Source organism: Neofelis nebulosa, chromosome 9 (assembly GCF_028018385.1).
Source record: "Neofelis nebulosa isolate mNeoNeb1 chromosome 9, mNeoNeb1.pri, whole genome shotgun sequence".
NCBI classification, from domain to species: Eukaryota; Metazoa; Chordata; class Mammalia; order Carnivora; family Felidae; genus Neofelis; species Neofelis nebulosa.
In genome coordinates, this window is record NC_080790.1 from 105,288,857 (window position 1) to 105,301,980 (window position 13,124).

The 13,124-nt window shown below is 42.0% G+C and overlaps 1 protein-coding gene and 1 long non-coding RNA gene across 3 annotated transcripts in view; one reads left to right on the forward strand and one right to left on the reverse strand.

The window, feature by feature from the left end:
- The window catches only part of SLX4IP (SLX4 interacting protein), a 177,984-nt gene that overhangs the window by 49,916 nt on the left and 114,944 nt on the right, over positions 1 to 13,124 (reverse strand). For both annotated transcript variants that reach the window (XM_058684881.1, XM_058684879.1), the window contains exon 4: positions 11,649 to 11,769. In XM_058684881.1, the coding sequence (XP_058540864.1) occupies positions 11,649 to 11,769 (121 nt within the window). The remainder of the gene's footprint in view (positions 1 to 11,648; positions 11,770 to 13,124) is intronic.
- On the forward strand, positions 509 to 7,659 carry LOC131485415 (uncharacterized). The gene is made up of 3 exons (XR_009248832.1): positions 509 to 738; positions 6,161 to 6,255; positions 7,430 to 7,659. It is a non-coding gene; the product is annotated as an uncharacterized LOC131485415 (long non-coding RNA).

Consider the following 13,124-nt stretch of genomic DNA (forward strand, 5'->3'; position numbering starts at 1 on the left):
GGCTAGAAGGAGCTACCCTAAGGATCTGCCATGGGTATGCAGACCCGGCACAGAGCTGGTAGCTAGCAGGCTGAAGCTCAGAAACAGGGAACTATAGGGGCATGGATGCTAACAGAACCTGGGATGGGGGGCTCTGGAGGCTATGTTTAGCCCCTAGGTGCCACAGAGCCAGGACATAATGCAGCTAATCTTACACTGGGGTAGGATGTTGTTCTGACTTTCTGAAAACCAATTGAAAACTACTATTTAATAATTTGTAACTGGGGCACCTGGATGGCTCAGTCGGTTGAGCGTCCTACTTCGGCTCAGGTCATGATCTCACAGTCTGTGAGTTCGAGCCCCGCATCGGGCTCTGTGCTGACAGCTCAGAGCCTGGAGCCTGCTTCGGATTCTGTGCCTCCCTCTCTCTCTGCCCCTCCCCTGCTCATCCTCTGTCTCTCTCTCTGTCAATAATAAATAACATTTAAAAAAATTATAAAAAATAATTTGTAACTCATGACCAATTTCACCTCTACCTTTTGTTGAAGGGGTAAGCGATGTTGCAATGGAAGCATGCCCCAAAGCCTTGACAAATGAACATGTGACTGGTGAACAGAAACTAAAATTTGTTCCTTTATTTCTTCCAATGCTTGCGTTCCTCCTGAGTAACAGGCTCCGCACTGGGTGCTGAACAGCACAAGAGCCCTGGCCCTTGAAGGAAATGAAGTCTGTCTGGGAAGCAAGGAAGCAACTGGACTGGTAAGTGCTGCTACCGCTGAGGGTGGACTGAGCACATGGGAAAGGGTGGAGGCAGCTCCCAGAGAGAGGTGCACAGAATCAGACAGAGCTCCTCAGGAGGAGTGACACCCAGGCACAGGCCTGCAGGAGGAGGAGGAGATGACCCACCAACGTGGAAAGAGAAGAGAGTTGCAGGGAGAGGAAGGCAACATGTGCAAAGACGCAGAGGTAAGAGTATGATGTTCTGGGGCCTGTGAGTCAGGCTGCAGTGACAAGTTGATAAATGACCACAGAAGCTCTCCCAAGATTGCCTGGCCAAAGCCATCTGGGACCAGCGACTCCTCTCCCTCTTGGAAGAGAGGGGCTCCTCTTGAACTTGGCCTCCCATGGGTCCAGTTGTAGGTCTAGCAAAATCTATAAGCACTGGGCAGTTGGCTTGCCTAGCATTCTTCTGAATAGCCAGACCGCTTGGTGCCTGAATCTGGTACTAAAATGTTTGCCACTGTGCCAAGTGATTGCCCTATGTTCCCCAGAACGCTCTGCACAATGGTGGGGGGCCAACATGGAGAGGACACTACTGCCAGGCCTGTTCCTGGGCAGGCAGCCACCTTGGGGCATGAGAGGTAGTTGCTGAGAAGGCTAATGACCATGACAGACATGGTGTCTACAGACCATGAAAGCCCAAGAGTGGATGTGTCATCTGGTGACTGGATAGCCTAAAATCTGCAGTCAACTAAGGCCCATGGCTGGCCAAGTCACTTGGTCCACTAGAGGGCCACAACTCAGTAGTAACCTTGGGAGGAACTCTGTCAGTGGCTCAATCCACTGACATCTTTGGCTTATTGGTTAACAGATATGTCCATAACTCCGAATAAAATGGAAAGCATACTTTAGGCCCTACTTAAACTGTATGCTATAGGCTGAACTGTATCTCTCCAAAACTTCTATGTTGAAATCCTAATCCCCAGCACCTCAGAAGGCAACTGTATTTGGATACAGAATCTTTTAAGATGTAATTAAGCTAAAATGAGGTCATTAGAGTGGGCCTGAATCCAGTATGACTGGTGTCTATATTACATAAAAGGAAAACAGAACACAGATACAAATAAAGAGAAAATCACGTGAAGCCAAAGGGAGAAAATGGCCACATCTACAAGCCAGGGAGAGAGGCCTCAAAAGAAACCAACCCTGCTGACACCTTGATCTCAGAATTCCAGCTTCCAGAACTATGAGAAAATAAATTTGTCTAAGTCACCCAGTTGGTGGTAATTTTTTACGGGAGCCCTAGCAAATTAATACATTATATAATAGAAAAAAAGTCTAGGTCTGGTAACAGGGGCCTGACTTGGGCTACCTTGAAGGAGAGCCACAGCCTCTTACCCAGTCCCCAGATTTGACTCAGTTCTCAGAACTGTATCTCCTTGAATAGAAAGCCAGGCATCCCTCAAGTCAGGACTATAAATCTTTCACTGGGGATGTACAGCTGTTTACTACAGTTCCTGTGCAATGAGAAAAGGGGAATAACCAGAATTTTTGAGAATGATTAGACATTGGCTCTGAGACAATGCTAATTCTTGGGGTTCCAGATCTCCATTATGATCCCCAGAGTGTGATAAGTAGAAACTTGTTTCAATTAATCTCCCAGAGGGCCCAGCGGGTCTGTGAAAATCTGTACTTCTCTTCTCATTTGATGAGTACATAATTAGGATAAACTTATCCTGCAACCATGTTGGACTTGGACTAAACTTGGACTCCATGTCTCATGGAGTGCTACATAGTAAGGAAAAGCCAAAAAAAAGTCTCTGGAGTTCCTTTTCCCCATCAAAACCAAAAGCAATACTAATCCCTGGAAATCAAAGAGTTCATTCTGTCAAAGAGTTCATTCAAGTTTTTGCACCCTGCAACTCTTACTACTAAGAAATAAGCACAAACACTTGTAGGTATGTTTGTGTTTCTTTGACCTAATTAAATGACCTGGAAGAGTGACAGCTTGAGTGACCAGTTTATTAGCAGATAAAAATTTGTGCCTGGCTAATCAATGGCTCTGCTCAACAGGATAGTATCAACCAGAAGCGAATGAATGCAATGATATAACCTCATTTGGGGTGGAGAAACAAAATCTGTCCAGTGGGCAGAATGTTCAAGAGTACACTTTGGGTCCATTTGGCCTGTAAGGAAAAACAGCCTGAAGAATGTATGTGTGTGTGTGTGTGTGTGTGTGTGTGTGTGTGCATGTGCACACACACACACACACACACATTCATTCACTCATTCACTGGTAAGAACTCAGAAGGACTGGTGACAAGGACATTTGGGGAAAAGCTATGTGGAGTGTGTGTGAAAGTATGTGTACCTTATGTGAATGTTCTCCAAAAGACTCCATTAAGAAGTTCTTGTAATGAGCTGGACAAAATGACCTGCACACGGATGTTGGCCAGCCTCTTACCCCAGGTGCCAGATTATCTGCTTAAAGGGCTCGTGAGCCATGTGGCGTTGGTGGCAAGGATGAATATTATGCTTGGACTCAACAACATGAACTTAACCTCACCAACACGGAGCCCTGCCAAATGCCAAATCTACCAACAGCAACAATTAACAGGAGTCTCTCTACCAACTCTCTTATTGTAAGAAGATGACCCCATGGTCAGTGGTGGTGGGTGATTATAATGGACCTCTTTCATTACAGAGGAGACAATACTTTCACTCGAATGGACCCTTTATTTGGGATTTGGATGTGTTTTCTATGTCTGCCATGTTTTTGGCAGCCACGTCACCCACGGACTTACTGAAGGCCTCACTCACTATCACCGCCACAGTGTTTCTGACCAAGAAACTCATTTTACAAATAAGCGAGTATATTCATAAAATTCAATGGTCCTACTAAGCAACCAAGCAAGGATCAAATGCAGCTGGCCTTACAGAGTGGTAGAAGGGTCTACTGAAAATTCAGTTGTGATACAAACTGGGGTGAAGTCCTAAAAGATCTACTACATGCTGTGACCAGAAGAATAATATGTGTTCCCTTGGCAAGAATTCCTGGAACCAGGGAGTGGAAGTGGGAAGTGACCACCTCAGCAAAAGCTCGCTTTCCATCCTCATGACTGTGCTTCATTGGTATTCAAAGGAAGACTGGAACAGAGAGGATAACAATGACCCAGGCTGAGGGTTAAATGTGCCACATAACTCCAGGTTTTTTACGCCATTAGACAAACAGACCAAAAGGGGAGTAGAAACGTTGGCCCATAATGACACAACAGATGCAAGTGGATAAAACACGGGGAGTATAACGGCTCTATCTAGTGGCGCATTTCCAGTGTTAAAAGTTAATGAGAACTGTGGCAACCTCAAAAAGGCAGGACCACCGCTGGCCCAAATCCCAATGAAAGTTTGGATCACCTTGCCAGGTAAAGAATCCTCATCAGCTGAGGTACTGGCTAAGGGCCAGGGGAATATGAAATAAATGTTAAAGGAAGGCAGATACAAACACCAACTATTTATTGCAGAAGTTAGAATGGTGGCATCTTCCTATCCTGTCATCCTCGCTGTATCGTGTATATATTTATATGTTAACTAAGTTTTTTAGCTTTGTGTTTCCTTACTATTCTATGCAAGGTATGTAAACTTCTTAACTTAGTCAATAAATTAACAAATCTGAGCTGTGAATGAACATCACCCAGAAAGCCTGGGTTTGGACTAGGGCATGAGACTCTGGGTTCTCTCTGTCTGTCTGTCTGTCTGTCTCTCCGTCTCAGAGGAGATGCTGAGCTTACTTCCTCTGCCGTTGGGAGAACTGTGTCTTTAGGCAGAAGCCTGTTGTTTGGAAGTTTGTGGACGAAGGAAGCCAAGAGGAAAACTTGAATGGTTATTTTGTAACTTGTGTCCACTCACCAAAACTTCTGACCATCCTCCCTGGGTTTTGGCAACTTCCCACGTTGTAACATCCCACTTTGCCAAGGGAAGAGACAAACATTCTGCCCTTCGTGGCTTACCTGCAAGCAGGGTACAGCCATGGGACCTAGTTTCACATTGCAGTGGCTCACAAGGGGCAGCATGGTGCTGTGGCCACGTGCCCGGAAATCAATCTTCTTCAGACTGGGGTGGAGGTTGATACCCGGTCTTGACTGTAGCTGAAATGGCACATGTACCAAAGCCGTCCTCATCTCATGGCTGACGCTTTGCTGCCTGTGTGCCTTTGGAGGCCTCCCACAGGTACATCCTGTGAGCTATCTAATAATGTCTTTAATTGACTCTGCTTAAGAACGAGACCCATTCTGCTAGTCTCAAGCAGAAATGAAATTAAATAAAGGATATTAGGCAATTAAGGTTCCTGACCACAGAAAGTTTTAAGCTGGAGACTATCACAGTTTTGTTTTCGAAAGACCACTCTGGCAGCAGAGGTGTAGATGAATTGGAAGGAAAATCAGGAGGCTGTGGCAGTAATTCAAGGGCTGATTAAGAAGGCCTTGACCAAGGAAGGGACAATGGGAACAAGAGAAAAAATTAAGAAGAAAAAGGCAAACAACCCAATACAAAGATGAGCAACAGCTGTAAATATGCAGTTTAGTCAATATGTACATTAAAGTGAAAGACAAAAATCAAAGCACAGCATCTCCTTTTCTGATTTTTGGCCTGTCAAACTGGGAAAAATTAAAACACTGTAATACCTAGCACTGGCAAGGCTAAGGGGAAAACATTAATGAGACAGAATTGACAGAAATCGACAGTGAAGTCGTTTAAAAAACTTTATCACAACATTAATTTTTACTGAATCTGTTGAAATGACAGGTGACTTTAAAAAGATGAAGCTATCAGCAAATGTCTGTGCTATGCTGTCTGCTGAGTTTGTCAATACTTCCTGTGGTCCTTTATATTGTAAGATTAAGGAAATGGTCTCAAAACCATTTATGCTATTTTTTTATAAAAAAAAAAAAAAAACTCAGAGCATGAATAATACTAAATTTTATCTGAGTAATCAGCAAAGTTACCTAGAGACTTCAGCTCAGCCAGCACTGTGTGCTGAGTATCTGTATTGTGATGAGGCACATTATTGTCACATGGATCTAGAAATAGAAAAAGGTAAGAAACTCATGCAAATGAGAGAAGTTTTCTGCTTTACACAAAAGCATAAACCACTCACATTCATCCAAACCACCAAACAGTAACGACAACTCTATTTTCAGGGAACATGAGACAAAGAACTGGATACTGAGGAGGAAATAGGCAAGGCCTTACGGTTAGTGGCTTTGAAATTGCTCTTGAAAAAGGCATTTAAGTAAGATTATGGGAACAGCTGAGAACAGGCAGTTAGATAAATGTAGAGAGATGTCTTTGGCTCTGAGGCAAGAGTAAAAGCACGTATTCAGATTCCACTTTTTTGTGGCGCTGTTAATAAACAATATAAGGTGGCAGTATATCAGTGCGTGTATCCACTTCGTCCCTGCAGGTACACACAGCCTAGAGCAAGGTGAACCTCTTTGTGAAAAGGAACCTTGTGGTAGACACAGATGAACAATGCTCTTTCCTTTTGGAAATTAACCAGTGAGTATGAAGTTAAACACCTATAACCAGAAACAGAGTTATCTGCTTATGCTCTAGAGTTATGCAGCAAAGTGAAGAAGAAAAGTGGTTCTGTGGGTGGCAAAGAATCGATCTTTGCCAGTGAAGGAGTGGGTGAAAGGTAAACCGATAACACAGTCACAGTACAATGTGACAAATACATTAAAGGTGGTAAGTGCCAGAAGAAGACAAACTGAGGAAGACTTTGGAGAAGTAATATTTAAGTTGGGTCTTAAAGGTTAAGTAGGAGCTTTCCAGACAAAGGTAAAACCTGTAAATGTAAAGGCAGAGGGATAAGGAATGCAGGCTTGTGGGAGACAGGAAAGTGAGTAGCAGGAGGAGACAAGGCAGGATGGGGAGGTTATGGAAACCCTTGACCTTACTAGGAAGAGGAAATATATAACATGTGTGTAATTTATCATCTGTACAAGCATTTATTAAGTACCTACTGCAAAGCAGAAAATGTCCTCCAAGCTGGAGACACAATGGTAATAAAAGGGGCAGAGCCTGTCTTCAGGCGGCTTACATGTCTGTGGAGAGACAGACATTCATGGAATGGTGTTCAGGATGCTTGTGGGCCTATAACAAGGAGACCTGTCTCCAGGATTAGCTTCCTGAGGAGTGATTTTGAGCACAGAGAAGACTGAGCACAGGGAAAGTAGAGACTAGGGCTCCAACATGGGCAGAGGCAGCAAGATGAGTAGAAGAATGGAGATTTGGAAGAAAGGAATTAAGCTACTATGACTGGAGCAAGAAAGAAGGAAAAAGTGAGACAAGATGAGGCTGGACAGGCAGCTACTCGAAGGACCCTAGCTTGCACCCTTGGAGCCTTGGGGATGAGGTTCACAAGACCAGACCTCTGATTTTAAGGGATAACACGAACTGAATGAAGTGTGAAGAGCAGGCGAGGCACTGGCCAGAGCAGGCGTAAGGAAGCCAGCCAGGGGGCTGCTGTGGGGGCGCAGGTATCCAGGGGAGGTGGGAGCAGGGACTGCTTGTTGGCAGCAAAGGAGGGGACTGGCTAAGGTATGAACATCACAAGATATGCTCCATTAAAGATTAACTGTTACCAGAAGTAGAAAGGAAAGGGAAGATAGTGCTTTCGCTCCAAGTTAACTTTCAGCGAGGAATACTTAACACAGCTTTTCTCCTACAGAGTGAACAATACAGCGGTGCATTATATCATCTTGCCTCCCTCTGGCACTCACTACTTATCTCAGTACAGGGAAGCCAGTGCCCATCCCACAAGTGGCCAGTCACTGGAGGCTCCAGGAGGCAAACGCAGGCTTCTCCTTGTTTGTGCTTGCGCAGTTAAATAAACCAAGTCAAAGGCAAATGACAAACTTGCAGCATATAAAACATACAAAGTATTCATATCCTTAAGGAGTATTTATAAACTAATAAAAATATGAACATTAAAATAAAAACATTATAAAGAAATTGAAGTGTGCAAACATGTATATCATCAGGATATTTGCTGTACTGCTGTTTATGACAGTGTAAACATTAGATGCAACCTAAATGTCCCACCAATAAAAGAGAGTATGGATATTTAATGGAATACTACATACATTAAAAATGGTGATGTGAACCCTGCATGGCCAAAACAATTCTGAAAACCATTAAGAAAGTTGGAAGACTCCTATTTCCTAATTTCAAAATTTACTACAAAGTTATGGTAACCAAAACAGTGTGGTACTGGCATAAAGACAGACATCTAGAACAATGGAATAGAACAGAGAGCCCAGAAATAAACTCTCACATTTATTTATTTTTTTTTTAATTTTTAATGTTTATTTTTGAGAGAGACAGAGAGAGACAGAGAGACAGAACATGAGCGGGGGAGGGGCAGAGAGAGAAAGGGAGACACAGAATCCAAAGCAGGCTCCAGGCTCTGAGCTGTCAGCACAGAGTCTGACATGGGGCTCGAACTCATGAAGCGTGAGATCATAACCTGAGTTGAAGTCAAACAGTTAACCAACTGAGCCACCCAGGCACCCCTAAACTCTCACATTTATGATCAAAGGTTTCCAATAATGGTGCCACGACCACTTGATGGGGGAAAGGACAGACTTTCCAACACATGGTGGTGGGACAACTGAATATCTACATGCAAAGGAATACAGTTGGACCATTTCCTTAAAATTAACTCAAAATGGATCAAAGACATAATGAAAAGGAACAAAACCTATAAAACCTATAAAGCTCTTAGAAGAAAACACAATTTTTGAAAAGCTTCATGTCACTGGATTCAGTAATGAAGCACAGGTGCAAAATATGAAATACATAAATTGACTACATCAAAATTTAAAATATTCGCACATCAAAGGACACTATTGAGAGTGAAAAGGCAACACACAATGGGAGAAAATATTTGCAGGTCATATACCTGATAAGGAATTAATATCCAGAATATATAAAAGAACTCCTCCAACTCAAAAACAAAAAAGCAAACAACCCAATTAAAAAACAGGCCAATGACACAGACAGACATTTCCCCAAAGAAGATATGCAAATAGTCAATAAGTACATGAAAAGATGGTCAAAATCACTACCCATGAGGGACACAAATTGAAGCCACAATAAGATACCACTTCACAACTGTTAGGATGGCTATTATCAAAACCAGAGAAAATAAGTACCGGCAAGATTATGGAGAAACTGGGATCCATTCTTGGTGAGAATGTAAAACGTAGTCACTGTGGAAAACAGGATAACAGTTCCTCAAAAAAATTAAACCAATAATGACCATATAATCCGGCAAGTCCACTGTGAGGTATACAGCCAGAGACTCAGAAAGCAGGGACTCAAAGAAGTATCTGAACATAAAAGTTCATAGCAGCATTATTCACAACAACCAAATGGTAGAAATAACTCAAGTATCCTGTGACAGATGAACAAATAAACACAATGTGTGTGTGTGTGTGTGAATACTATTTCGCTTTAAAAACAAAGAAAATTCTTGGGGCGCCTGGGTAGCTCAGTTGGTTGAGCGTCTGACTTCGGCTCAGGTCATGATCTCACAGTCTGTGAGTTCGAGCCCCGCATTGGGCTCTGTGCTGACGGCTCAGAGCCTGGAGCCTGCTTCAGATTCTGTGTCTCCCTCTCTCTCTGCCCCTCCCCTGCTTACACTGTCTCTGTCTCTCTCTTGAAAATAAATAAACATTAAAAACAAAGAAAATTCTGATAAATGCTATAATAGGGAGGTACTTTGAAAACATCATGCTAAGTGAAAAAGTGAGACACCAAAGGATAAATACTGTATGATTCCATTATAGGAGGTACCTCAAGTACCTAAATTCATAAAGTCAGAAAGCAGAATACTGGTTACAAGAGACTAGGGAAGAGACTGATGGGGAGTTACTCTTTTTTTTTTTTTCTTAATATGACATTTATTGTCAAATTGGTTTCCATACAACACCCAGTGCTCATCCCAAAAGGTGCCCTCCCCAATACCCATCACCCACCCTCCCCTCCCTCCCACCCGATGGGGAGTTATTCTTTAATGGATAAAGGATTCCAGTTTGGGACGATGAAAAGTTCTGGCAATGGAAAGTGGCAGTGGCTGCACAACAACGTGAATGTACTTAATGCCACTAAACTACACACTTGAAAATGGTTACAATGGTAAATTTTATGATATGTATAGTTTACCACATTAAAAAATTTTTCTAAAAATGGTCATGTACATGTTTTAAAGGATTTCTATATTATGTTAGGTGAAAAAAATAGGTTATAAAATTGTACAGAATGATCCCTTTTCTGTTTAAAAACAAATTTCTTAAAAATATATAAAATAAAATAAAATAAAATAAAATAAAATAAAATAAAATAAAATAAAATAAAATAAAATAAAATAAAAAACTTCTTGCCCACGTGAGCCCAACAAAGACTTTGATTTTCATCTTGGGGCCAGAACAACACACAACACATGTACCCTACCAGGCTGGAAAATTGAGTATTTAGCATTTTCCACTCAGTAGTAGAGGAAGGCAGGGGAAGGGCTAGTTGAGAATCAGTACTGACCACGCCACGTGCACACCAGAAATGGAGGTCTGAGAACCTTCTCTGTTCCTTCTCCTTTTGTACAAGTCAGAAAATGAAACTAGCCAGGTCTGTTGGAGTACAAAGGATGCAGGCTCCTATGGCTTTTCTCAAGCTTTATCCTACTACTCAGTGAAATTCCAGAAAATGTCACCCAACACAAAATTGTTTAGACTGAAAATTCCATTCAAGGCTTTGAGTTTGGGTGAAATTAATCTGTCTGCCTACTTATCAGCTGTGCCCAGGTGAACACTGTAGTTTAAGTATGTCTACGAAGTGGGGGTGGGGGTGGGATGCTGCATTAAAATAACCTAGGGGGATGCCACGTTAGCATAACGTGGTTCACAGCAGTCCAGCTCTGTCCTCTGAGGATTAACACAAGGTTGACTGTACTTGTACCACAAAAGAGTGTTACGAAATGCCAACCTAAAGTGGAAAAAATTAAAAACACGGCAATGATAGGTGGAAAGAACAGTGGGCTGGGAGTGAGAAGAGCTGGATCTGGGATCAGGTTCTGCCACTTGTCGCCCAAGTATGCTTTCCTTCAACAGGTCACTGAATATGGGTATCAAGCACTGGGCTAAGTAAGGCAGGGAGGGGGACAGCGTTGGGGGGGGTGGGGGAGGGATGCCAAATAAACAAGGTCATCTTGATCCTCAAAAAGATGATCTTTTATTTGGGCAAGCTCTTAATCTTGTAGACCCTCAGCTTCTTCACCTACAACTCGGACATTACCATTCTCAAAGTTTTGTTAGGAAATAGTGCAGGACAGTTCAACCTCAGTGCCCTTGATGTTTTGGGCCAGATAATGCCTTGTTGTGAGGGACTGTCTTGTGTATTGCAGGATATTTAGTGACATCCTTGGCTTCTAACTCACTAGATGCCAGTTGCTTCCTGCCAACCCCTCCGACTTCAGTGATGACAACCAAAACTGTCTGCAGACATTACCAAATGTCCCCTCCTGCAAGACTACCCCCAGTTGAGAACTTCTCAAATAGGGTGTCATATATATGAAAGCACTTAAAAAAGCATAAAACCGCAAATCAAGTCAGTATTAACGTAAATCTATTTGTAAGACTACTTGTCAAAAAAAAAAGTCCCTTAAAGTACAGTTTCCTTAGGAATGTTTTATTTTCTATTTTTATGTATCTTCCTTACCATTAAAAGCCCTCCAGGGCTTTTTGGTTAATTTTCCTTACCCAAACAAAGCATCTTCATTAGAACATATTTTTTAAATGTATCACTGTACTAACATGACAGTCAGAGTCAAACATAATTGCCATCTCTACAAAGCAGAAATTTTATCCAAAATCAAAGTACTCTGTGCCTACCTTTTAAGGTCAAGGGACTGGATCTTGTGAATTCTGTATTTGATGGCCTGTGCTGTTTACGAACTTCCAAGTACTCCTTAACTCTTGAATCAATGGTTTCTTTTAACAGTAAACAGACTTCCTAAAGCAAGTTAAAAAATGAGATATAATTCTCTCATTTAATGAAATGCAAAGAGACAACATTGTGCATATTAAAAAGTCAACACTGAACATTTCATTTCGTTTGCTTTTTTACTTAGCTGTGAAAGCTGAAAAGAATGCTATCTGTGCTCATGGGTATCACCCCAGGTTTAAGTTTGCTACTGAGGTTTGCTCAAAACCATGTTGGTTCAGTCTGTGATCTGAGAAATTCATTTAATTTCCCTCTGCTTCAGTTCCACTTTTATAAAAGGAAGGTAAAAGCAGTGAAGTGCCCACCCTGGCCAGGCAAGACTGTGGATGAGGGAAGGATCCAGGAGGTGGAGCATCTCACTGTGACCCCACCCAGCCAGCAGGGGCAGCCCCGCCCACGGCTTCAGTGGACTACTGTCGTGTGAGGATGCTAGGTGGGGGAGGGGGGTCATCAGCTGGTCATCAGCTCTTCTGATCTGTTCAAGAGAAGAGGCCACAGCAATTTTTATGCGAATATTTCCCATTTTTCAAACGTGGTTCAATACTTTTCTTAACCTAAACATCCACCATCCTTCATTCATTAGTTTCTGGCTGCAGGTTTAGAAATCTACTGAAAAAGGAACAGCACCGAATGATGGGCTGAAGAGAGAACTAAGAAATCAGTAATGTGATTTTCTTCCATGCTCTTATTGATAATGTGTGTGCCCATTTGCTTTTGTGAAAACTGCACTATATCCACCGATTAATGGTGAAAATAATTTAACTTCTCATATTTCTTTAAAGTAGATTAATATTTATTAGGCAACAGAAACACATGGTTTTAATTCAATGTCAATGTACCACAACACTAGCAAATTTCTGGAACGTGTTATTTTTTTATATATCAGTGTTACTTATGAAAAGAAAGACAAAACTCTAAAAAGTCCACCACATGATGGGAAGACACTGTCCACTTTAGGTGGCATGTAGCCAATGTAGAGAAAGGGGGGGAAAATGGCACACAAATCTAAATTTCTTATCTTTGATTAAAAACTGGTGTGTAAGGACTAATAATTCTGGTCCAATTCCCAGACTGCAGAAGGCTCAGAGTTGCCGAGGTCAACTCAAACCTGTTTCACTAATTTCTTCAATGCCATCTCAGGCTTATCTCTTATGATTTTCAAAAATTAAAACGAGAACAAAATTTTAAGAAGCCCTGAAGGGCAATGATAGCCAAACTTTTCTTTTATTGCAAATATAGACACTCTTCAACAGTAGTGAAAATCCTTGATTTAATTCACAAATGGGAATTTGTACATAAAATATAAACACTGATCTCTCTTCTGCTCTCATTTTGCAGCCCAAAGATGCAGTGCCTTGTGGAAT